This window comes from Triturus cristatus, chromosome 11 (genome assembly GCF_964204655.1).
Source record: "Triturus cristatus chromosome 11, aTriCri1.1, whole genome shotgun sequence".
Classification (NCBI taxonomy): domain Eukaryota; kingdom Metazoa; phylum Chordata; class Amphibia; order Caudata; family Salamandridae; genus Triturus; species Triturus cristatus.
The window spans coordinates 412,949,043-412,973,939 of record NC_140594.1 but is presented as its reverse complement, the minus strand read 5'-3'; the positions used below and the strand labels follow the sequence as shown (position 1 = coordinate 412,973,939).

General features: G+C 46.9%; 1 protein-coding gene across 3 annotated transcripts in view; it reads left to right on the top strand.

Annotated features, from left to right (window-relative positions):
* LOC146784338 (uncharacterized) overlaps nucleotides 1-24,897 on the top strand; it is a 62,091-nt gene that overhangs the window by 27,291 nt on the left and 9,903 nt on the right. For 2 of the 3 annotated variants that reach the window (XM_085636101.1, XM_085636103.1), the window contains exon 2: nucleotides 17,967-18,030. In XM_085636101.1, the coding sequence (XP_085492227.1) occupies nucleotides 17,967-18,030 (64 nt within the window). Of the gene's footprint in view, nucleotides 1-17,966; nucleotides 18,139-24,897 lie in introns of all 3 variants that reach the window. The other variant, XM_085636102.1, reaches the window with a different exon arrangement.

Here is a 24,897-nt window from a genome sequence, read left to right as displayed (position 1 = left end):
ATGAGTCTCAAAAGGTAAGACTGCCATTCATTATTAAAAAAAAGAACATTATTTAGAAAAGTATCAGTTTTTTAATTTGTTTACAGTGTCTGATTAGTAGAATGTTTTCATTGTTTTTTTTTTTTTTCAGTAAGTGTGCAATTGTTTAAAAGTTTAGCGTACTGTAAAGTTAGATTGTTTACTGCCAGAGATTTGATGGGTCTGGCTCTTTCCATAGAGCTGATCCCATGTCCGCTACCTATTGATGTGTTCTGGAATTGAAAGTTCTGCTAAATGTATATATTTTCACATCTGGGGCAGAACTAGTCCAAGTCTAAATTAATCTCACAATTTCTGCTGTTCATGCCACCAGCCCTCTTCCTGGTTGATTTAAAAACAAAAAAAACCAACAAAAAAAAACCATTATGACCGAGCTAGAACTGCCAACTTCTGTTCTTTCTCTAAAAGAACTGTGCTATTGAGTATACTTGCATACAAAATAAAAAATTGATGGGGAAATGCAAGGCGGAATGACAAAAAAACGATTCCCCGTTAAATGGTCAGGGAAATTGCAGCCAATGTGGATAACTTCGGTGTGGACAGGAATGTTGTGCAAGGAAGACCAGACTGCTCTAGATAGTTGGCATTAAAAACATAAAATTGTCTGCGTCTAAATTTAAAAAGCTGACTCTATCTGTGACTGAACCACCGAAAAGGGAACACACACTCCCAGTAGCCCTGGCGGCGACATAAGATCAGACCGGCAAGGGTTTCCCCAGAGTACCCCCTTTTACCCATCACAGTTTAATTATCGTGTTTTTCCACTACCCACGTGTTGCCGCCTCACGTTTGTTTGCAGTAGGTGTCCTCGGGCCCATGCCGCCTCCTCGTCACGAGATAATTACATATTATTTGGAGATCCCAGACCTGCTCGGGCGCTGCGTTTGGCATGCGTTCAGCGAAGTCTGTCCCTGCGCTTGGAGGATGCCTCGGGCAGGAACCGCCGCGGATCCTTTTCTAGGAGGGAATTACGCGCGTGCTTCCTGGAACAGATAGGCCCGTGGGTGGAGCAGCCGGTTTCGGTGTGTAGCCCGGGTTGAAGCAGTGCAAGCATCTCTCGCGCACAAGTGCAGCGCCGGGCAAGGCAGGGTTACAAGATTCTGCCGCTAATCTCTCTCCCCCCCCCGCCTCTATTGGTTTCTTCCAGTCGTTCGCTTTCACCCACACACTGAACGCGACAGGTGTAAAGCAACAGGGTAGGCACCTTTTAGCGTCGGAACACAGACAGCACCTGAGGGAGAAATTTAGCCATAAAATAAGGGTGGGCGAGCTGTTGAAGGCTCGAGCCTGGCTCCGTCTCTGCTCGAGGCCCTCTTTGGACCCTCCAGCCAAGAAAAGTGTGTCAACTACTGAAAGCTGCTGCTAACGCCAGTACCTATATTTAGTGTGTTTTTCTTCCTCTGGCTCACCTAACTCTTGCCCCCCGCCCCTGCATTTTTTCCAACGCCCCAACAATTAAAGACTGCACGTGGGAGAGGCGCCATCATTGCTTTTGGCCTGTGCGCCATCTGTGCAGAGACCAACTCTGCCTTAATCCCCGAGGCCACAAAACTCTCTGGCGCCTAGAAATATTGGATTGCAGGCTTTTCCAATTTTGTGTTCTGGCTGAATAATCATTGTTGCCTGGACAGCTGCAGGTGAAACCTCGCCATAGCAGAGACCGTTTGAGTTTGGGTTTATTGACACTGTGCTTAAACCAAAAACATTTAAAACACAGAAAAGTAGATACAGTGGAATGCAAACACAAAAGGTGATCGGAGGAATGCTTGCAGTTTATATAACTACTGCCAGTTGTCCAAGGTAGCATTCTAGCCCAGCATTCTTTTACCCACAGTGCACCTCAGTTTGGACCCAGCCATGTGTAAATCCGTCTTGACCCTACTCCAATGGGATCAGTCCAGCTTGAAATGACAGTCATCCCTGCCTGCAACCCAAGACCAGTTTCACCCCAATTGAGGCTCGTTAGTCTAGTGTGGGTTTGTTCAGTGGCACATTTCCTATTGGAGCAGGACCAAGCCTGATTTGCATATGGCTGGGTCATATCTGAGGTGGCATAGTGGGCAAAATGATTGGTTGGAGTGCTACCCAGTGCCATTGCTAATGGTAAGACTTAATGCAAGCATTCCCCCTGTCACCTTTTTGTGCTTTTGGTAAAATAGACTGCAGCACTGACACTTTATCTCTGTGGAAAATTGTTCGAAACAACTTAACCATGACAGTAATTTATTTCACTAAGCATTTTAAAATGGTATTTTACATATGAGTGAGCAAACATTCACTCTGGGAATAGCACTGCACATTCAGTGCACCCAGTGAGCTAATTTCCAGTCACTTTACATAGACAATTCATTTTATTTAAATGCAGTACATGCCTCCTGTGCTGCGTTTCTTTGTTTTCAGATCGCGAGGTACTCTGCCACAGGTGGGGACCCCTGCCAGCCTCGTGGTTAGGGAGGCTCAAAGGTATATACCTGAGATCCATAACAAATAAACTGCCACAATAATGATAATTGTCTGAATCCATTTGTTGTGTTAGAGAATAAACAATTCTCAGACTATATTTATTTACACGTCCTAAAGAAATTATTATTTACATAGCATGATCTATTCAAGTTGCTGACAATAATCTAGACCTTGAGTCACCTAGCTGAATCTTTTAAATTATGCTTGACCACCCGCTAGCCCTTGCAGCACCAATGAATTGACTTGGGGTCAGAGTAAACCTCTGGGACCCCAAGATGATATCTTACACAAGGCATACTAACCAACTCCCTCACTGCAATTGAGGCTGGGCCAACATGTATGATGGGCCCTTAACCAACCATGCCAAACCCAACCAACCCAAAGAGCGGGTCCTACCTGTCCTCTTTGGGAGATGGGCCTGGGCAACCGGGTCATACCATGGTCCCCTGGCACAAGCAGCCACTCCCCACACCCCCAGAACAGTGACCTAGAGTCCTTTGGAGGGCTAGGGAAACTCGCTGTAATGTCTGCCACATACTACATCCTGATGTTATTTGTTCTCCTGTGTTGTGTAGTGGTCGGTATGTGTGGGTTACGAGTTTGAACCGCGCACCCTTGTGTATCGTGACCTAGTGGAGCTCCCTAAGGTTTGGTATGATGTGCTACCAGTGTGGGCGGTTGAGAACGAGTCTGGCTGCTGCATTCTGTATAGTCTGCAGTCTCCCCATGAAGTGATTGATGACTGCATAGAGACAATTTCCATAGTCCAGCCTGCCGGTGATGAGGGCTTGGGTGATGGTCTTTCTGGTGCTATACTGTATTCACTTGTAGCTCTTTCGCCGCATTCTAAGAGTGTGGAAGCAGTGATGGCTTTAAACTAGGTGGGCATGTTCAGCTTGTTGCTGATTATCCAAGGTTTCTTACATGTGGGCTGCTTGTGGGTCGAGTCTGTGGGCCACGTGGTGAAGTCATCCTTCCTGAAAATACCCCTTCTCTCTTGTCGGTGTTCTGCTTGAGACAGTTGAACTTCATCCAGGTGGCAACTTTGGCATACCGGTGGTTAATTTGTTCCTTGTAAAGGGGGATTTTTCCCAGAGACTGCATTCTTCCAGTTAAAAATGCGCACATCTGTTGGAGGGCAGATCCCTGAATGCTGGCCCTTTGCAGTCGTCTGATCAGAATGGGTTGGAAGATCATTACAAACGTTGCTGAGAGAGGCAGTAGGATGAGGGCCGCAGTTTCTCCTGTGTCTAGGATCATCCGAATATAGTCTGTAGATGCAATGAGAACTGTCTCTGTGCTGTGGGTGGGTCTGAATCCAGACTGTGTGGTGTTGAGGAGCTGGTGGTTGGTGAGGTCTCCGTTGATGGTCTTCCAGTACATTTGCTGGTTAGGGCATGAGAGAGATTTGTTGGTAGTTTGCAAGCTTGGCCAGGCCTGCTGTGGGCTTCTTCAGGAGGGCGTTGACCGCTATGTGCTTCCAGAATTTTGGGAATGTGGATGCATCGGGGGAGATGTTGAGGATGCAGGTAAGGCCTTTCCAAAGGGGACGAGTCCTCTGTTGGAGGGATGGGGGCAAGGACGAGATGGGGCCCGGTGTGGATGGACTTCATGATCGTGGCAGGTTCATCTGTGGTGCTGGTGTTCCATGTGGCCATGGTGTGTTCTTTGTTTCATGATTTTCAGACTGGCTGCAAGGTTCCTAGGGTCCGGTTGAGGATAGAATTTATCATATGTGGCTGTGAATTTGTTGCTAAAATCTTCTGAGAGGTTGTTGCTTAGTTCTCAAGATGGGTTGATGTTGCTGGCTGTGGATGTGGTGAAGTCCTTAATGGAGAAGGTATCCCTGCTGCTGTTAGAGTTGGCGTCAGTGTGGGCTACTATTGCCTTCCCCCTTGGTATTCCAAATTTGCTGGTGGCATTGTCTTCAAGGGTAATTTGAAGGGGTCACTGTCTGTGGCTTCTTGGCTCATTTCCCACCTGCGTTCCAATTGCTTGCAGTGCCGCCTGGTCATCTTAAGTTCCTCTGTGTATCAGCTGGCCTGAGTTTGCGTACTTGTTGTTTGGCTTTCTTTTTGAGGGGCCAGGGTGTCTGTACAGTTGGTAAGATGGATACTGAGTTGGTTAGTGGGGTTCTCGAAGTGAAAGTTGAAGTCTCCTAGTTGGATGAATGCTCTGGAGTTGATTAGTGGAGCGACAAAGTCTGTGATGTTGCTGGTGAAGTCAGCATGTGGTCCTGGGGGTCCATAGACCAGTGTGCCTCAAAGTGCAGAGTTGGTGTTGATTTGCAGTTTAAAGTTGTGGTGGTCCATGTAGCTAGTTTCGGTATCTGCAGAGGAAGTGCAGCTGATGGTGTCTTTGTGGATGATGGCGATTCTTCCACTGGGCCTGGAACACCACAGTACCACTGCCCCTGGTTCAGATGAGATTTAGAGTGCAATCAATCCAGAATTCGTCTGACTTTGACTGCCTGATGCCAAAGTGTATACCTGCTTTGTCGCACACCTCAACTCTAACCCTACCAGAGGACTGGCTAGTTAACTGACTGACTGGGATTTAAACCCCACTGCACCAATCCGGGCCTCCCCTATTGAGTTGGTATTTCTCAATGCCCAAAAATAATACACCACAAAAGCAATTAAAGTGTCAAAAAAGAACTTGAACATCATCTGTGTGAAATGGGCATTGGGTCTGATGGAACCATCAGTGAGTGACTTGAAAATTGCTGTGTTTAACAACCTCCTCAGATGACAATTAAGACACCAGCCCACTGAAATGAGAACAAACTTTGGAGACCATGCAATTACTGCCTCAGGAAATCTTACCAAGCCAGAAATCACCGCCTCGTAGAGGCATTTTTGTCCAATGAACGCCAAGTCCTCATCACCAACATGAAGAATGAGTGCTAGCGGCGGTATCCTCCTGCTTACCACTTCTTGGCGAGTCAGTGCAGACCTTCTGCACTCAGACCATCCGCACCTCTTCAATGAGCATCCAAGTTGGCATCTGCCGCTTGCCTGTGGAACTGACCCCTGTAGAATTCTGCTCCTGCTCTTCTCACAAATGAATGCATGAGGCTCAACATACTGGCATGTGACCTAATGCAAATATTTAGGGGGGGGGTGGAATAGATGGCATTCGAACTCGGCCAAGTTACCCTAGCCACGCCTTGCATCATGTTGAGGCAAATGCAGCATTTATAGCAGTCAGGCGTCCATCTCCCTATCCTCTTATCTTTGGTGATGAGGCCTACTTCAACAACTGACATGGCAGCACCTATCGTGAATGAATGAGCGCTGAGCCCTACCCATGCAGTTCAATTGGCAGCACCTATCCGGAACAAATGAATAGGTGCAATAGTCCTTTTTTTAATTTTTTTTTAAAAATGTTTTACCCCACGACCTGAAGGGTCAAGGTTATCACTTTGCTAAACAGCGGGATGCCTGTGCTGTGGATAGTGAGGTAGAAGTGGTGTTGAACTGCATATGACAAATCACTACGTGTGGTTACACAACAACCTGGGTCTCACCTGCTTGCCTATGGATCACCTGTTCTTTTCCTGACCGGTTAGCTTTCGAGTGGGGTAAAGTAATCACTAGGACCCCCCCCCCCCCCTTTTTCCCCCCTTCAAGCCAAGATATGCGCACAGGCAGCAATCCCCCATGGGTATTTTTTTTTTTTGTGTGTTTTTTTGTTGCCACCAGCTCTAAGACCCTAAATACCATGTAAAAAGCAAGAGCAAAGGATGCTGCCCAAAAGTAGAGTATCCTATTTAGACCTGCACACCGCAGGAAGGACCTCTAGAACCCTCCTCGGCTTCCAAGGTCTTTGGGATTCTGCTTATCCAGCCTTTTAAAGCCTTCTGTAAGAGAAAGGGCACATGCATTTGCAGGTTTAGAGAAAATGACCAATTCTGAGTTGTGGTCCTAGCGCATGCTGCAGACTTTGCTTCTACCTGCATGTGCTGCAGGAAGCCCAGCCAACTATCAAAGGAGAAATGATGTACTTGTATGTGATGTTTATTGTTATTAAGTTAGTACTGACAAACCCTTTTGTATGCCCTCTAAGCTGGCAGTAACTAGGTCTGCTAGGGCTGAGCACCTAGATTCCATAGAAGCTCCGGAAAGGGAGTGGGCTGCTCTTCCGCCACTCGATGGAAACAGCGGAAGTCCTGCAACATGAAATGGTAGAAGGCATCAGCTGCGTTATCCAAAATACCGGGCACGTGTTTACCCCTGAACAAGGGGTTATTCTTCAAACACACCAGCACTAGCTCCTTAAGCGGCTTCAATACCATCTTGTGCTTTGCATGTTGGAAGTCAATGGATTCAACCACTGACCTGCTGTCTGACCAGCAGGTAAGGGATTGGTTCCTGAACTGGTCCGTCCAGATGTGCAGCGCCACCAGAATGGGGAGCAATTCAAGAAAAGTAACATTCCTCACCAAGCCATTACTGCAGCCAAGGCTGGAAATTCCATTTAGAACCTAACTTCACACCAAAGGTGCACTATGCGCTGCCTACGTGAACAGACCAAATTTTTGAATCTACTGTGCTGGACCTGGCCAGGCACTAGAACTATTAAAACCGACCAGGAATGACGACCAAGTATCATGTCCTGCTTTAATTCTGATTACAGTGTTCTGTGATGCTTCTCTTTAAACCTGGACATATTATGTGCAATGGAACTTAAAAAGGTGCAGCCCATCTGGATAATCCATAAGACAAGTAAGCTGTCCCACCATAACTTAAAGCAAGTGCAACATGGTTTTACATGCCCACGAACTGGTTCTCAGTGATTCCCTGAAGGCCTTTACTTTTTCTTGCTGCAACCTACATTCCCCATTTACTGAGTCCATTTCATTCCTCAGTAAACCCAGGGGTATGGCGGGACCCTGTGTTCTCCCCTTCCCCTGCCCCCCCACCTCACCCTTAGCCATTGGACCAATGAAACTACCCATGAGCCTGTTGAAGGACAATAGTGAACCATCACATCTTCCAGACCCCAAAACAAGAAATTGTCACGGTAGTGAATAACAGTTTGGCACCAGAAGCAAGAGAGAAGACCCATTTGAGTAAAGTGATGACATTTTCAAAGTAGGCGCAGGACACTGAACAATCTATTGGCATACGTTTATTATAAAAAAAAAAGCTCCTTCAAATTGAAAACCCAATAAGGAAAATCATCCGGGTGAAGCGGAGTAAGCGGAAGATGACTCCACGTGTACTTTGGCCTTGAAGGTGCCCTTACCCTGGTCTCTCAATTTGACAAGCGCGTCATCCAGAAGAGTGCATCTTATTGAGCAAAGTGCTGGGTCGAAGGCTTCAGTGACTGACCCCCAAAACCCCAGGTGGGGTCAGATAGTTTGCTTTTAAGCCTGAACTCCAACCTGTCATTTTTGGGAACCAATCCTGGTGTTAAACAGAATAAATCATTGAAAGGAGAGATATGAAAAGGTCCCGCAACTCTCCCCAGTCCCACCTTCTTTTTCTGCGCTATTCTGAAGTATTTTGCAGAACCTAGGTCCTTGTATCCCTGAGGCCAGATTCCTGAAACCATCGCGGAAACCACAATAAAGCTGGCGAGCTGCATCAGATCTGGATTAGGAGTCTAGCCAAGGGGTCAAAGCCAGTAGAGATACTTGATAGGGGCGTTCACCAATGGAAATACCCCAGACTATTTCGGACTTCTTTTTAAGTGTGTTTTTGTTTTAAATATGAATTCTGGATGGCCTAAAGTCCCATAGATGGAATAATTATGCTTGAATTTGCATGGACCTGGGGGTCTGGTGCATGACCTTTTTGTTTAAAACCCAGCAGGCTGTTCTTTTTTTAAAACATAAAAAAAAAAAAAAAATCTAATCAATATAAATTCTTCCCGTTGCACTCTGAAAGGACTGGTGCCCTGGACACTCACTTTTCTGCAACATCATATAATGGAGGCAATAATTGGTTCTTTGATTCCAAAACCCATCCTGATTGGACACACTCTTCAAACAGAAGGCTTTATCATATTCTTCCAGCACATACCCCCAGACTCCTCTTATGCAACCACAATTGTACTCATTTGGAAGAACCATGGAGCCAGCACGGGTGATTTCACCCCCCCCCCCCCCCTAACCTTGGCTTCTTCTGTCCTAGAGAGCATTCTTGGAGCTCTTTCAGATCTTATGTTACCAACTTCACGATGGTGAGGTGAGTTCGAAGAGGTCTGCATTTACCCCGTTCTTGATCGTAATCTTAAATTCATCAGTTAAGTGTAACCCCCAACTGGTCCTTAGCAGCCAGCACCTGGTCATGCAATTTGAGAGAGGTGTAATCCTTACCTTTGCTTTCCTTTTGAAATCCCTGCTGCAGGTAAGGCTAAAGGCAAGGGGGCATTTGTAGGAGCAGCGATTTTGTCTGTGGTAGGGGGGGGGGGGCTGCTGCGGTGTACCAGGCTGACTATCTAGTTCTCCTGCTGTTGTGAGTCTGGGGAGGGTTGATTGCTTGTCAGAGGCCTCTCCGCCAAGCACCTTCGCCTTTGCTAAGATATCTTCAGTACCTGCCTGCGTTGCAACCATTCGTTTTGACAACCATGGCAAAACCTGTGCTAAGCTAGTTACTAGCTCATCGTCCAAATCGATGCACATTTTTTTTCCTTACTGTCATGGGCGTGCCAAGTCGCCTTCTATTGTGATCACCTCTGCCAAGAAGTATTAGCCAAGCCGCGGCTGCTCACTCTCAGGGGAGATGCCTTTTGGAGTCCTTACTGACCTCCACCCCCCACAACCACGCATGTGTGGCCTTCCATGCGCGTTTAGGAACCTGAGGAAAAGCCACCCTAGTTGGGTGCCCGGCCTTCTTGTGCGTTCCTCTGGCACTATCTGCAAAGGGGGTTACTCTGGGACTGCAGGCTGGGATCTGGTTGGGGGGTGTGGGATGCAAGAGTCGAGAATTCCTTGATGGAATCCAATATCACCATAGCCAATGCCATGTCTGCATCCAGCCGGCTTGCCTTCCATATCCAAAGGGGATGATGGACGGAGTGTTGAACATTGCAAGCACTCCCCCCCCCCCCCCCCCCCCCCCCTCCAGTCAACTGATCTGGGTTTAATCCATCATTCTTTAGCTCACTCCGCCACCCCAGTTCAGACATGGCCATATGCAATGATGGATTTAACCCAGATCTCTTGACTGAGGGTGAATGCTTTGATTTGATTTAGTCCATCAATTGTGTGACCTTTGCTTTCTCGCCCTAAGTGCGCCGGGTATGCCCAGACGTGGGTCCTCGGCTCACTGTGCCACTGGAATTAAGCTATCCTGGCTGAAGAGAGGTGAAACCCCAAAACCGGTCCTAGGATGCTTGTTTCCGGTCCAGGGAGTACCTGGCTTGGCAGTTCGGGCTGGACTGTTCCCATGAGGCACAGGGTCAAGACTGATTTGCATATGGCCAGGTCTAAACTGGGGTGGCATGGTGAGCAGTGGAATGATGGATTTAACCCAGATCTCTTGACTGGGGGTGAATGCTTTGATTTAGTCTGCATTCCGTCCATCAGTTGTGTGTCCTTTGCCTTCCATATGACCGATCTTGGTGGCATCTTGAAGCCGCAACCCCTTTCAACATACCCTCGAAAGCAACGTGCACTGAGCAAAATTTGACATTGGAATCAAATAGCAACCTTGCCTACATTGCACAATCAAACACAACACCAGTATACTTATGTGCTTCTAATTGTGATCACTGAATTTCGCTTTATAGCAGCGCCATGATTTCATAAACTGCCATGCATGAAATGATCACTTTAAACTTTTATTTCTTGAGCATAGCAACTCTTTCCAATGGACCAGACATTAGAACCGACAAAGACCATATTGACACAAGCACCTGAAACCTTAACTTGCAGCTTGAAAGTCTAAGACCTTAACCTCTTGCCCTCTAGTGCCTCTGCGTGAAAGTCCAGTGTCCAGGCCCCAAGGCCACAACTACTCTCCCCAGCGACCTCTCTACCCAAGCCGGGTAAGTGACCTGGCCGGTCTCTCGTTCCACTCAATCCTTTGTCTACAATTAAAAATCTGAACAGGTTGATAATTTTGCCCCCGGTGCTCCCCGGTCTCGCCCTCTTGCCCCCCCCAGATGCCCCTCTACAGGTATTGACTTAAATGATGCCATTCCGGGCCCCAACAGAGCTGACGGTCCTGTTTACCATTCCCCACTGTCCCCCGATCCAGCTACTCTGTCACCGGTCAAAACAGAAGATCTGAATTCAGGGGAGTAGGGCCACATAGGTGGGCTGTGGGGCTCAGAGGGGGATCAGCTGGGCTACCTACATTTTAAAGGTCTCAAAGTGCTCCTGCCACCCAGGCCCCGTGTGCGTGAAACTTAAATTCTTACAATTGGCACCAATCGTTGTGTTCCCCTCACCCAACCCGCAGGAGACGCCTGTACTCGGAGGCTGCCATGGTGGTGCCCCCCTTATAACCATGGAAGATACCCTATGGCGCGCACACAGCCTAAAACCTGCACAAGAGCACTCCTTGAAGCAGCGATGGGAGGAATGAATGCACAGTCTTTGAGGCAGAGCTAAAGAGTTATACCTCAAAGAACCTGTTCGAAGGGGGTTAAAATAACCTGCAGCCTTCCCGAGAGGCCATCCATCTATTTTGTTTGTTTTATGAAGTGATGATTCACAGGTACTGCTATAACGTGCTGTCCCAGTTCCATCAACAATCTCGGCTTATGAATGGGTGTACAGGTGGCCAACTTTCCATTGTGACCTTGCAGGACACTTTGTGCCACTGCCAGATGTTTATTTCTGGATTGGGAGAAGGGTGCACGTCGTAGGTGGGTTTGGGGAATTTTATTTCATAGCGTTCTCTTCCTAATGGGACTTAGACTATATAATACGTGTATCTGATCGGGTATAAGAATCCATCAAATTACATTACTGTGCCCTGAGTTTAGCAAAGGACACTCCTAATGAAATCGGACCATTTGATAGCTGTGTCCAACTAGATCACAAACTTTTCACAAATTGAGATGTTGCTACGCCTAGATAGCTACAGTGCACCAAAGTTTTAGTATTTTTGGTCCATTTGACACTATTTCAACTTTGTGTGACTCGTTCTGCCCATTTCCAGATAACTTTCAGAGTGGAAGCTAATTTTAACGCTCCCAGGTAGTAGCCAGTGCTGGTCTGGCCTTTAACGCGGTTTGGCTTTAGTCCCTGCTGCTGCATGGGCAGCGTCACTGTAGGTGCAAAAACCATCCTGTTGGCCCCGTTATGGGTAAATGCACAGCTAACACACACTACTCCAGTGCTTCCCCGTCCGTTGCCATGCCCATTAATATAGTGGCGCAGCTAAACCTTTGGCGGCCCCTGTGTTTGCCGCCCCACGGCGGCCGTATGAAAGAGCGGAGCGAGGTTTTCGGGGATTCCTGCGGAGGCTGCCCCGCGACAGTCGCAGGTAAGAGCGGGGGGTCAGCCGCAGACCCCCCCCCCCCCTTACTAAGCCACTGCACAAATGTTGGCCCTTGCATGCTCCTCTGCATGGTTGTATGACAGAGGCACTAATGGCTAAACCACGCGTGCCTCTACAACAGTGCCCCAACAACGAATGCGTCTAAATAACGGATGCCTTTACCACGCATGCCTTTATCATGCAATTTCGTGGTAAAGGCATGACTGCTAAAGGGATGTGTGGTAAAGATTACACCCCAGCCCCCTTCCCCTGAGACCTTTAAACTACCCGACCCCCTCGAGCCCTTTATACTACCGACCCCCTCGAGCCCTTTATATTACCCGACCCCCTCGAGCCCTTTAAACTACCCAAACCCCTGAGCCCTAAACACTACCCCAACCCCCGCCCTAAAAACGACCCCACCCGTTAAAAACTACCTCCCAAAACCCACCCCCACTTACCAGACCGCATGATCCTTACTCTTCCTGTGCTCGCCCATTCCAGCATCACTGCCTTAACTACACATATGCGTAGATAAGGCAAGCATGGTTCCGCTTGTGGGGAAAATGCACTTGTGGATCAGCCTGGGTTATAAACCCCCCTCCCTCCCACCCCTTTCACAGGTTATGTTCAATGTCCGGGCTTGGACACCCTGCAAGTGCTCAAGGCTTCATTATTATATATACTTTGAGGAGGAGCTCTGAGCAAATTTACTTGCCTTCTAGGAGGTATTCTAAATCCAGTATGCCTGAATCATGGTGAGTCTGACAGTAAGGAAGACATTTGTCATCCGGCACAAACGTGAACCTACCTCTGATCATAAAGAGGACAAAGGGGGTGACCAAGATGGTGGAGACCAAAGGGGGTGCATGGCACAGCCTTGGAGGGGCATTGTGGACATCTCTCCACCGTGGGAAGCCTGGAGCAGCCCATGAGACCCTAGCATTACAGAGGAGCCTGGGCTTGCCCCGCACTCAGTGCTTACACGTGTTGGTTGATCCCTGGGGGTGGCATAGTAAAGCAACTGGGGTCCACCTGTGCTCTCCAGGCTGGCGGCCACCACAAGGCCACAGAGAGAGCGCAGCAGTGAGGTGGTGGTGCGTCCTCTTGGAGTGAAGTGTGGCTGCTTTGAGTGGGGGCTGTCAGAGGAGCGTGGAGCACGACCAGCGACCACTGGGAGAGCCGCATACGGCCCTGGTGTGGTACTTTAGACCCATTTCAGCTGCAGGGAGCCTGGAGCAGCCTTGAACGCCCTCCAACATACCTTGGAGGTTGGGCCTGGCTGCTTTCATCCCCCAAACGTTCCCCCTCGCCCCTACATGTTGGCTGGCTACTGGGGTGCAGCAGTCCTGGAAGATGGCCTTGGGGGAACACCCTGTACAGCTGCTGCCCCGCCGGAGGACGAGGTGAGCGTGAGGGACACTGCATAGCTGAGCGATGCACCGATTTGGCAATTTGGAGGCCCGCTCCGAATCGAGCGTGGCCTGTGACCGAATGCTCGGCCTACTGAGCTGCCTCCTCTCTGGATCACCGGCACCAGGCAGTGGCATGCATACACCATGAGTCCGGGAGCTCAGTGGAGCGCCTTCTCCTCTGGCACACTGTAGTGCAAGGTATCCTTGTCTGCTGGGGAGCAGTGAACGAGGTGGGGCTTTCCCCAGTGCTGCAGAGACCCTCAGTGGCGCAACCTGCTGCAGCCCATACCCTCCCGGCCGGCAGACACTGCGAAGACCCATAGCAGTAGCACATCGTGTTGTGGCTGACTGTGACAGACAAGATGATAGCAGCTGCGTGGAGGAGATCATGGCAGGGCCGATAGCATACTGAGAGCCTGCTCTGGTGGCGCAGCAACAGACGGCACTGGGGTGAAGTGGAGGCAGGCCCAGTGGACCTTGGAAGCTCCGCACACATGTGCTTGGATACCAGGCTGTGGGGATCCCCTTGCCCACCCCTGGGACTCATGAGAAGGTGGCTTCTGCGGTCTCCCAACCGGACGGGCAATGCAAACCCAGGGATAGCCATAGCTACCACCCGGGCTAAGACCAGTCCCTAAAAGAGATGCTGACCAAACCAACTGGGAGCCAGATAGGAGATAAATGTCCTCATGCCTGCACGTAGCACCATACTGACAGCGACAACAATGAGGGCCCAGTTAACCACGCCCTCCTGGAGACCCTGTTTGCTTCCCTATGGAGGGGCCTTTAAACTGTTAATAAGGACCTATCCCAAGAGCTGAAAGAGACCCGTCGGGAGGAGGGAGATAGGGTGTCCATGCTGGAAGAACACCAATCTAGCCATGAGGAGATCGAGCAACTGCAGCAAGAGGTCATCCGCCTCTGGGAACAGTACATTGATTTGCAAGAGAGATGGAGGCTCTCCTGGCCTGACACTGCTCGATTTAATGGCAATCCACCTCTATCCCCTCCTTAGGTATCCAATTAGCCCGATTGTTCTGGAGACAGTGAATATTAACTACCAACACCTCTGTAGACCAATTAATAGACCTGGCAGAATGGAAGTTATACCGGTTCTCCTGGCTTTGCCAAGTAGCAGCGCAAAAGATGACGGTTCTCCTGAGAATCCGCTTCCAGGTGCTCCCACTCAAGCCCCCCAGTCAGCATGATACAAGCCTTGCAGGGAGAAATGAATCATTTTGTTTGGGCATAGTGGTTGCCTTGTATGAGCAGAGAGCTGAGCTTTCGCCACCCAGTAGAGGGTGTCTGGGAATCCTCAACCTTATGCAGTGCTACCCAGCAGCACAGCTGCAATATATTGTTGAATGGTCCAGAGAGGAATCCGAGAAACCTTGGCTATTCATGGTAGGAGAGTAGTGGGTACTTCTCTATGAAAAGTTCCCTTTTTGCCTCGCCCGCAGAGAGTATAGGGGCTTTATTTGTCCTCCTTCACTAAATCCATCCTGCATGTGTTGGACCGAGTTGCCAACTTATAAGGGTCTGACGTCCTTTCCCTCCCCGCTCACACCGGAGATGGGGACTTCATGCCGGGCCTTGACAAGGCTGCTTTTCAGGTCTGGCAGAGCGCTGGTTGTCACTCTGTTGACCACTTATCCGATGCCAAGGATCCCTTCCCCTTTGAGAAACTCCAAGCAGATTGCCGTCTCCCAGGGACAGAGCGGCTGTGATACCTGCAGGTGATGCATCCCACAGTGTGCCCGGAAGCACAGCGGCCTCTTACTACATTTGAAAGGTGGTTGATCACCAAAACCACAGAAAAGTGTCTCATTACTGACCTATACAGCCTTATGCAGCAGGCTACACCGGTGACTTTAAGTCCCCAGGGCAGAAATGCTGGGAGCGGGAACTGGGATGGCAGCTAACGACTACGGGAGGAGATATTCTACAGGGCACGCTACACAGCACGTAACATGGCCAGCGCCGAGACGGCTAGAAAAATCGCTATGTATTGGTATCTCATGCCAGTGCGACTGCATCCGGGCAACCCTTCGCGCAGCACTGACTGCTGGAGACACTGTGGGTCCCCGGGAACACTCATACACCTGCTGTGGGAATGCCCCAAACTCCAACTGTATTGGGATGGGATCCTGAACGATATTGCTATCCACCTTGACACTCTGTTACCTCCCTTCCCTGCATACATTGTCTTAGCCTCTGTTGCGCTTACATTTCCACTCAAATTACGCAAGGCACGACAGATTGGTTTAGCGCTGAGAGCGGGCTCCCAGAATATCCTCAGTCATTGGGATACAGAAAAAATTCTGACGCTCCTTGGGTGGCTCCATAGGTTATTGCAAGTGTTGGGGATGGAAAACCTTACCCTAGTCCTCACTGCTCTGAGAAACTCCTACAGAGACCTTTGGCGCCCATACATAGCTTTCCCCTCAGCGAAGTTCCGGAAATTGACCTGTCCCAAATATTTGAGCCTTCTGCATCTGACAGATGTTGGTGACTCCATCATAGAATGTTGGTATCCTCCTGACTTATTCATGATTGAGTAGTGCCAGCCATCGATGCGTATGATGTGACCCTCCGGTTTTTGGGGATGGGGAGTAGTATAAGGTTTTTCGTTGCAGCTGTTTTGTCCAATAAAGACATTTGATCCATAAAGAGGACAAACTCTTGCTGTAGTGCAAACCCTGGTGCGTGACATCTTAACTGGTGCAAACCCGGTTTCTTTAGGGTCTAGGGTCTATGGTCTATGGACCCAGGGAGTCCACGAAGGCTAGCCAGGAGGTTTGAGACAGCTTTTAGCAAATAAATAGTTTTAGCAGATTAATGAAGTGTACTTAAATAATAAAAACAATGTAAAAATGAAAATTTTAAAATGTTCTGTAAGTGTGAAGGAGCATGAGCCTGAAGGCTTAAAATTAAGTTGTTTTCCCTTGCTGGGTTCGTGGGAGCAGTACAGGAAACAGAACCTGATATGATGGCCAGTGGCCTCAATTGAAGTACTCTTGTGCGCCAACCAAAGTGATCAAACTCTTGGCGCAAAAAAATCAGTGATGTGCTTGAGCCTACATATTGTTTTACCTTTCAGAAATAACACCAAATTGTGGAAAGCTCCAAGCTTCCCATAAAAATTTCTATTTTTGTTTTTGAAATAAATCCAATATTTTCTATCTTATAGGCTGTTTTTTTGTTTCATATATACTTTTTGTATTTTTGTGTGTTGCTTTGAGGTTCAAATTCTAATTCTAATAATTGCTCTAGTATGGGTTTCCGACTTTCAGCAGTGATTCACTGGGTGGGTGGGGGTTGAATAGGCACAGAAGTCAAAAGGTAAAGAGTCTCTGTACCAGATGATGAATATTTATTTACTAGATTTCTTCAAATGCAAGCCAGACCTGCGGAAGTCAGAACAGCTGGACAACTGAGTGTCCGTTTTTGGAGTATTTTTCACATGCACTTCGTGAACACCTGTTCACCAAGGCTTGTGACATTGTTAGTAGTAGGAAGCCATGCTTAAAATACATTTTCACATGTTGAAATATCTACATTAATAAAAGGGCTCTACAACAATTTGTCAATCAAAGTTTAGTTAGAATAAAGATTATTTTTTAATATCTTTTCTTAAAAATGTTTTACATTTTTATGGTGTTTTCGGTTAGTTATCAATTTGATTATCAAATCTTTCATATTTTCTGTGATTTACAAAAAAAGGATTTCAGGAATTACATGATCATTTTTTTGTGGCTTGGCTCTTGCTTTGTGTCTTAGAGCTTAACCTCTGGCCTGGCTCTTCCAATGAATTGTGTAGCTTGAAAACCTCGACATCTATATATTAAAAAAAGAATAATAATTACAAATAAAAATTTACATTCAAAAATGAAGAAAAAGTTTGTTTGCAGCATGTCTTCAGTGTTCTCCGGCTCCAGACTCGTCAAGCAAAGGTCCCTCAGCTCCCCATCCAATGCAGACACTACTCTCATGCTGCATGACAGAAGCGTCTGGATTGGCTGAAACCGGATGAGAGCACTGAAGGCCTGTGCCTGCCACAGCCAGGTTGGAGAGTTTGAACTGCGCATGTCAGTTTGGCCATAGCAAAGTAGCCGGCCAAACCGGCATGCGCAGTTCACACTGAAGGGGCCACTCGTCATTGCTGCCAATCAGCAGCAATGATGCACTGGCGCCGCCCTGCCCTCTCAGTTCGACAGCCTGAAAAATAAAATAACGATCTTTTTATTATTATTTTATTTTTCTAGCTTTCTGCAGCAGTGTGGGGAGGAGGGCGGCACTCCTCCCCTCCCATGGAAGAGGAAGTAGTGCGGCCTTCCTTCTCCCAAGAAATAAACTGGAAAGAGCTGGAGCCACAGCAGTGCAAGTTGCGTCGCATGGGGTGCAGGTGTAGCACAGAGAGCAGGAGTGCAAGCTTACCTGTTGCAGAACAGTTATAGCACAGACAGCACAAAAGAAACTTCCCTCAAAAAAACACGTTCCTCGGTCGCCTATGTCTCGTGTCACGCCCACGTCTTGCACAGTGTCTGTGTTGTGATGCACCTTTGCTCAGCATTCCACTCTGATCACATTTTGTTTTCCTTCTTTTCAGAGGGTGTCCATGAATCTAACAGACATGCCTCTATTCGATAGCACAACAAAACCGACCTTGGATGGTAAGTGCTCCACGTACATGGGTAAACCTACAGACCGACGTGCTGCTGTAAAATGCAAGTCCCCACTGGTATGGGAGGCCCTCTTCCATATGAATGCCTGAGGAGTGTGTAAGTGCAAAGTGATGAAACAGATTATTGTGTTTTTTTTTTAATTATTTTTTTTTATTATTATTTTTTAAGAAATTCAATTACGGAGTACTGTATCCGAAAAACATTTTATTGCGGAAAATGTATACATTATTACTTGCACTGTTATAACAATTGTGAACGTACCCTTCTTGATGGAAAGTAGGATTTCACCTTCCTTCTTACAAACTAACAGTATTTTTGACATTAACTCTAACATTTATGCTGTTATCCTAATCCTAAATCTAATATCGTATATAACCTTTACCCCAAACCTAATTATAGTTCCTAACTTAACCCTTGGACAACCCTGGACTCTATTACCTAACCACACCTTAACATTTTTTGAAACTTTTACCCCTTTTAGGAAATGTTTATGACAAAACATATGGTTTGTGTATTTTTTATTTTTTTAGGTATTGACTTATAAGGTTGCTTTAGCTGTGTTGCCAGTGTGTTATAAAAAAAATACATTATAGGTTTTTGATCAGATGGCTTCATCCATTTGTCTGCTAAATTGTCATTTGTAGTTTGCTTCCGCCCACCATCGCATACAGCTTGGGCAATGGGTCAGCCCACTTTACCTGTTGTCTCCCTTTACTTTGAGTGGCTGCACAAAGCTGGTGCATGCTGTTCACAAATAGTGCCCTTTTTTTCTGTTACATATCTGATTGAAAATGTGCTATGTTTTATTTATATTAAATTTAAATGCCTGCAATTTATTTGCCTGCACTTCAGGTGCTGCATTAAATAGTTATTTTTAAAAAAAAATGTTTTTTTACTTTATTTTCCATGTACATCGTACAAAAGAATTAGTTGCATATTCGTACACCTTCCGTGGTCATCAAATGTCACAACATACTGAGATTATGTTTTATTCTTTGCACAAGTATATCCAACCAGTTAACATAGAAAAATAATCATTTGCAATAATAAACGTACAGTATGTAAGGGTCCCTCTGTCCAATCCCAATCATTTTGCAATAACCAGGAAGCCTCAACATAGCGCTACCTCTCTCCAAAATCCACATGTAATTGTGTTATGTAATGATTTGCATACATAAAAATCCAAGCAGTGCAAATATGTGTTCACCTTACCCCATCGGGGGTTATGCCACGTTCTAGAGAGGAATCCGACTTCTGCCTGAGCGTCTCAACATAGGACATGTAGGCCCCCCAGATATCTTTGGGGCGGGATGTGCTAGGCATCTAACTCGCATAAAGTTCACTGTTTGCATTGCAATAGGCAAGACTGCGCAACCAACCCTGAACAGATGGGGAAGCCTTACACCCCCAGTATAGAGCCACTTCCCTCTTGGCTAATAATAGGCCAAGCGACGCAAACCTGCGTCTTTCTCCCATGCACTACAAATGTTGTCGTCTCGTACAGGCTCCAGTAGGGCACATGCCTTATAAAGTTTGGAGATCAAATGCGAGCTATCCGCGCTGTCTATGATCAGCGTCAGTGGGGAAAATGAAGCTGGCTCGAGTGCGAACTTCCGAAAAAAGTGGCTCGAAGTGCGGAACGAATACGGCTCATAACAAATTTGTCCATAACGCTACTAGGAGTAAGTCGTGTGTTTTCTGAGGGGGAGAAAATGTGGCCGTCCGGATATAGGTCGCCCAACTTCGTCAAAGCAAACCGCGTCAGCCTGCGCTGTACCAATCTTTCGTCCGTTATGGGGAGTAAACTTGGATTCACGATAGGGAGGGCAGAGGAATATAGCCTCTCTGTGCCAGTAATCAGGCACAATTTATGCCACGCGCAGCACGTGGTGGAGACGGTTTGAATGTCCTGCGGATCTCTAGGGTAATCCTGTCGGGAGGAGCGTCGCAAGGTCTGATTCTGGCTTCAAATAGGGAATCCTGGCATCAGGGTGATACCAGGCGAAGGCATAGCTGCTTTGTGCTGCTAAATAGTAGAGCTGGAAGTCTGGAACACCATAACCCCCTCTTATATATGGTAATGTAAGGACAGCCCAGCGAACCCGTGCCTGCCCCCCACCCCACACCAAGCAGCTAAGGAAGGAATTGAGTGTGTCAAAAAATTTGTTGTTGAATGGTATCGGTATATTATTGAAATAGAGAAATTTGGGAAGAACGATCATCTTTATTATGGCCACACGTCCAGTCAGTGATAGGAGGAGTCGGAGCCATTTCTCTATTTGAGTGGTTAATGTATCTATCGCTCGCCCATAATTGAGGCTCAATATTTGGGTTGCGTCTAGGTGTATATGTATGCCTAAATACCTCACTGAGTCGGTGCACCATTCTAGGGGGAACTCAAGAGCCCAGGATGTCGTACTGCTCGTCAATGGGAATATGACTGATTTGTGCCAGTTAATGCCCAAGCCAGAGAAACGGCCAAATCTAATAATTTCTCTGATCAATTCGTGTAGGTTATTTTTTGGATGTCTGACATAAAGTATTGTATCGTCCCCGTAGAGCGATATCAAAAGTGGGCCAGTGTTGAATTGCAGCCCTCTGTGTAAATGCTTCTCCTGCAAGTGCCTAACGAGTGGGTCCATCGCCAAGATAAACAACAATGGGGAAAGAGGGCAACCCTGCCTCGTACCACGCATAAGCTGAAAAGGAGTGGAAAGTGTGCCATTTAAGCGCAAACGGGCGGTAGGTTTAGAGTACAGCAGAGTCGTTGTGGCGACAAAGCCCATGGGCATTCCCATGCGGCGCATTATGGAGACAAAAAATGGCCATTCCAAGGAGTCAAATGCCTTCTCTGTGTCTAATAATATAGCAGCAGTTGGTGTATCGGGGTTAATCCTATGAATGACCGAGAACAGTGTACAGAGATTAAGGGAGTTGGAGCGATGGGGCACAAAACCAGATTGGGCCGCGGAGATTATAAATTCCATCAGTTGGGACAATCTGTTTGATAGGACCTTTGCCAAAATGTTATAGTCCAAATTTAGGAGGAATAGCGGGCGATATTTTCCGGCTACTTTATAAAGTGTAAGTAACATTGTGGCTGCCTGCAACATGAGTGCTTAGTTAGGTGGGGCTTTATTCTTGTTTCCTTCCCAGATGATGATAATAATAATAAAATGAATTGTACAAATGAAAGGTCGGTTATAAAAAAAATACAAAAAAAAATCACTAGAAAAATTTCCACCTCCAGTGAATATTTTACTTTTTATTTAAATTTTATTGCAAGCATATGTCACACTCATTTCGTTGGCTTCCTGTTTTCTTTCTATTTTGTGGTGTACTCTTGCAATAAAATACATTAAAGCAATACACATTGCTCAGGCTTGCTAAGGCCTAACCTATTGGCTTGGCTAATGCTTGTTTTATTGTTGCCATCTAAAAACTACGTCCATTTTCCACACTCCCGCTGCAGCCTATGGCATCTGGGACATGCTTGGGGGCTCTCTGGGACACAATGTTAAATGAAAAGCCGGAGTGGCGGTTTTGCCGAAATATGTGTTTTTGTTTGTTCCTTCTGATTAATGACCCTAGGCACATTGTCTAACGGAAATGCAGAACACACATTCCGTTTGGACTGCTTAATTGGTGCTGTGGGTGGCCATCCATCCAAAGGTTTTAACAGAAACTAGTGCTCTTAAGGATAGAGACCCTTAAATTGGGTATCCCTGGGACATGCCTGTGTAGGAGGTATTGCCCACAAAGACTTTTAGACCAGATTGGTGCATAACTGACCTCGCTTCTGAACTATGGCTCTCTGCACCCAAGCTAGCTCTGTTTGTCGAAGTGGAGACCCTTATAGGACTGATGCCTGACATAACACCTTGGACATGAATAGGGCCCTGGGTCCTGTTTTCGTGCTGTGGGACAAACCATGTTGCTCACAACTCTCCTGCAATTTTCAAATGCACCGTTATCCAACTTGGCACAGTTACCATTGAGACCTCGGGCCGGGGGCAGACATGCCTCCCTGTCTGACACCTCCGTCTCAACGACTGATACTTTGTTTAGTTAGGAATGTTACTTCAGTGTTTACAAAGAACTGTAGACTTTACCAACGATAACCGGTTCACCCTTTGGCTTACATTGGCCATATGCCCCGTGTTGTTTGTTTTTATAGTAGCCTAGACCTTTAACATTGCAAAATGTTGTGGTTCCCTCTTTGCATCAGCTGATGCCAGCACGTTATATTTCTTTTGTGCATCATTGTTCCATGACCTGTTTTGCCTACCTGTAAGCCCTTTTCTGACACCTGAGTATTCGTTGTGTAACCACTGACTGCTACTGGATCCCAAGAAAAGGCCTCTAAGGTATAAATTAACTTGCCTCCAGGAAAAGTAATATTTCCAGTTTAACTTCTTATGCCTGGACGATGTCAGCTGTTTTTTTTTCTTTCTTGGTAATGAATATTTATTTGTTTAAACGTGTGTGTGTTTGTGTGTGTACATGTACACTTTAAATAGGGAAGTGTCTTTCTTTACGTTTTAGCTCTTTTCGAATTTAAATCCAGAGTTTATTCGCCCAGGTTTTGTTTCTCCCTGCAGGGGTAGTGTGGGATTTGTTCATTGACTATATTTTATACTAAGGCCACTGTGTGTAGATTAGACCCATTGGGATTATTATATTGAATGTGTCTCAACCAGGCCTGGGCGTAGTTCACAGAGTTTTGCAAAGTTACAAAAAACCTCCGCGAAGTTCCGCAAGTGGCGGAGTATAGTGCGAACTTCTGTTCGCGCTGGTCTTCCTGCCACTCGGATAAAAATTCTACTCGAGCAGCAGCTCGCGCTCACGAACTTACTGTTTGCGAGCGCGAGCAGGGCAAAAAACTCCGTTGCACTAAGCGAAGCGGAGTTTTCTGCGCTCCGCGGAGTGCAGAAAACTTCGCAAACTGAGTGGTGTTCACCGCCCAGGTCTAGTCCCAACCTCCTAAACTAAGCATAATGCTGTCAGTTGCCTTACCTTCTATATATGGCAATATTTTGCACCTCCTTCTCTGCACTCCGATCACCACCGCTTCGCACCATGTTTTCTGCGCATGGAACCTGTAGAAATACAAATGAAATGTTTCCTTGGAATGCTGATGTCTTCTACTGAATCTGACATCTAGAAGTATGTATTTTTGCTTTTTGGACTAATAATTGGCCCATATTTTAAATGTGAAAGCATCACAACATTGAACTGCTGTTGCTGCCAATGTCCCTGGTACCCTGAAGGTGTTCTGGGTAGCTGTTATTTGGAGTTGTAGGCGTGTTACTATGGCCTCGGAGTATATATATTTTTTCCTATGGTTTCCTTGGTGCAGATTTGACCCGTGTTAAATTGATTAATCGTATATCGAAATAGTCATTTATTGGAGCATCCATAGTACGTTTTATACTATTATCAATGTCCTGAAGTGCTTTTTGGGTGATCCAGTAACGCCATCAGTTCTGCACAGTCATGAGTGTGGGTTTATACCGTGGCTTGTGTGACAAGCATTCGGTGTGATGTGCCAGGCTTGGAGGGAGTTTCCAGTTGTGTTGCTGCTTTCTTACAGCTGGACTCAGGCAAGAAGTGATGCAGAAATCAGTCACGCTTGCAGTTAAGTACCATCTTCTTGCCTGACCTGTGCCGGAGGGGAATGAGTATGGTGACAGCTAAGACTTTACCACTCTCTGGTGTTACCGCAGTTGTAGAGCACCCGGATCATGCTGCCCTAAGGCCTCCTGAAGCGCTGAAAGAAGAACAAGCATTGGCATAGCCAATAGGTCTCGCCTTTGGGACCGTATAAGTGTTTAGCCATGCAACAGTTTGCACAATTGAACACTTATAAGGTCCCACAAGCGAGACCTATTGGCTAAGCCAATGCTTGTTTTTACTGCTGCAATCTATTGAAACCTAACTGAGAACATCAAAGCGGCTGCGAAAGTAATCGCGGTAAAGCGCGAGGCCCGCGCACATGCACTGTGGCTCTAGGCTGGCCTGGTAGCCCTTTTTGGAGCCCTCGCAAAATGTCTCGCCAGACCACCGCATGCGCTGGGTCAGGCGAGACCTAAAAACCAGGGCTTGTGAGGGAGAAAAGGAAGCAAGACAGACGAAAATATACTATTTTGATAACTTTTTAAGGGTTTTATGCAATTAGATATAGATTTGACCTTTTTGGTTTATGGACACCGAATAATATTGTTGTAGTAATTAAATACCCATCTCTAGTTACGTGGATAATGTCTGGCAAATTTGCTTTTTTACTGTATTTTGCTGTACCCTGGGTCCTCCTGCAGAGCCTAGGCCTTTGAACCCGAGTCCTGGTAGACCTGGTATTTTGAGCACTTGTGTTCCAAGGAAGCTCTGGCAGTGGAACCCCCTGGTGACCCAGCTCACCCTTGACGCTACAAACCAGTGACTGGGCTCCTGGGATACTCTTGAGTGGCCCCATAGCTTCTGTGGTAGGTCTGCCTCCCTGGAAGCCAGAAAGAGAAGGGGGGGGGGTCACACACCTCCCAGTCTCCTTTATGCAGCACCCACTGAGGACGTCCCCGGGATAAACTATCACTGGATTGAGTGGCAAGAGTGAGTGTTCACAAAGAGGCATCTGGATAATGATGTTGCAGTTGGTTTCAAAGCCTAAGCAGACATTCAACCAAAGGAACCTTCTGGAACGCGTCTTGTTAGAGATGCTGGACTTGTTGAAAAGAACGGTTTATTTTGTTGTACTGAGGATAACTGTTCGAGGACCGGGTGCGGAATCTTGATGAGCTGGTGCAAGTCCCGTCAAACACAATTGACACCACCGGAGACATGGCCAGTTCCAATTTCGCC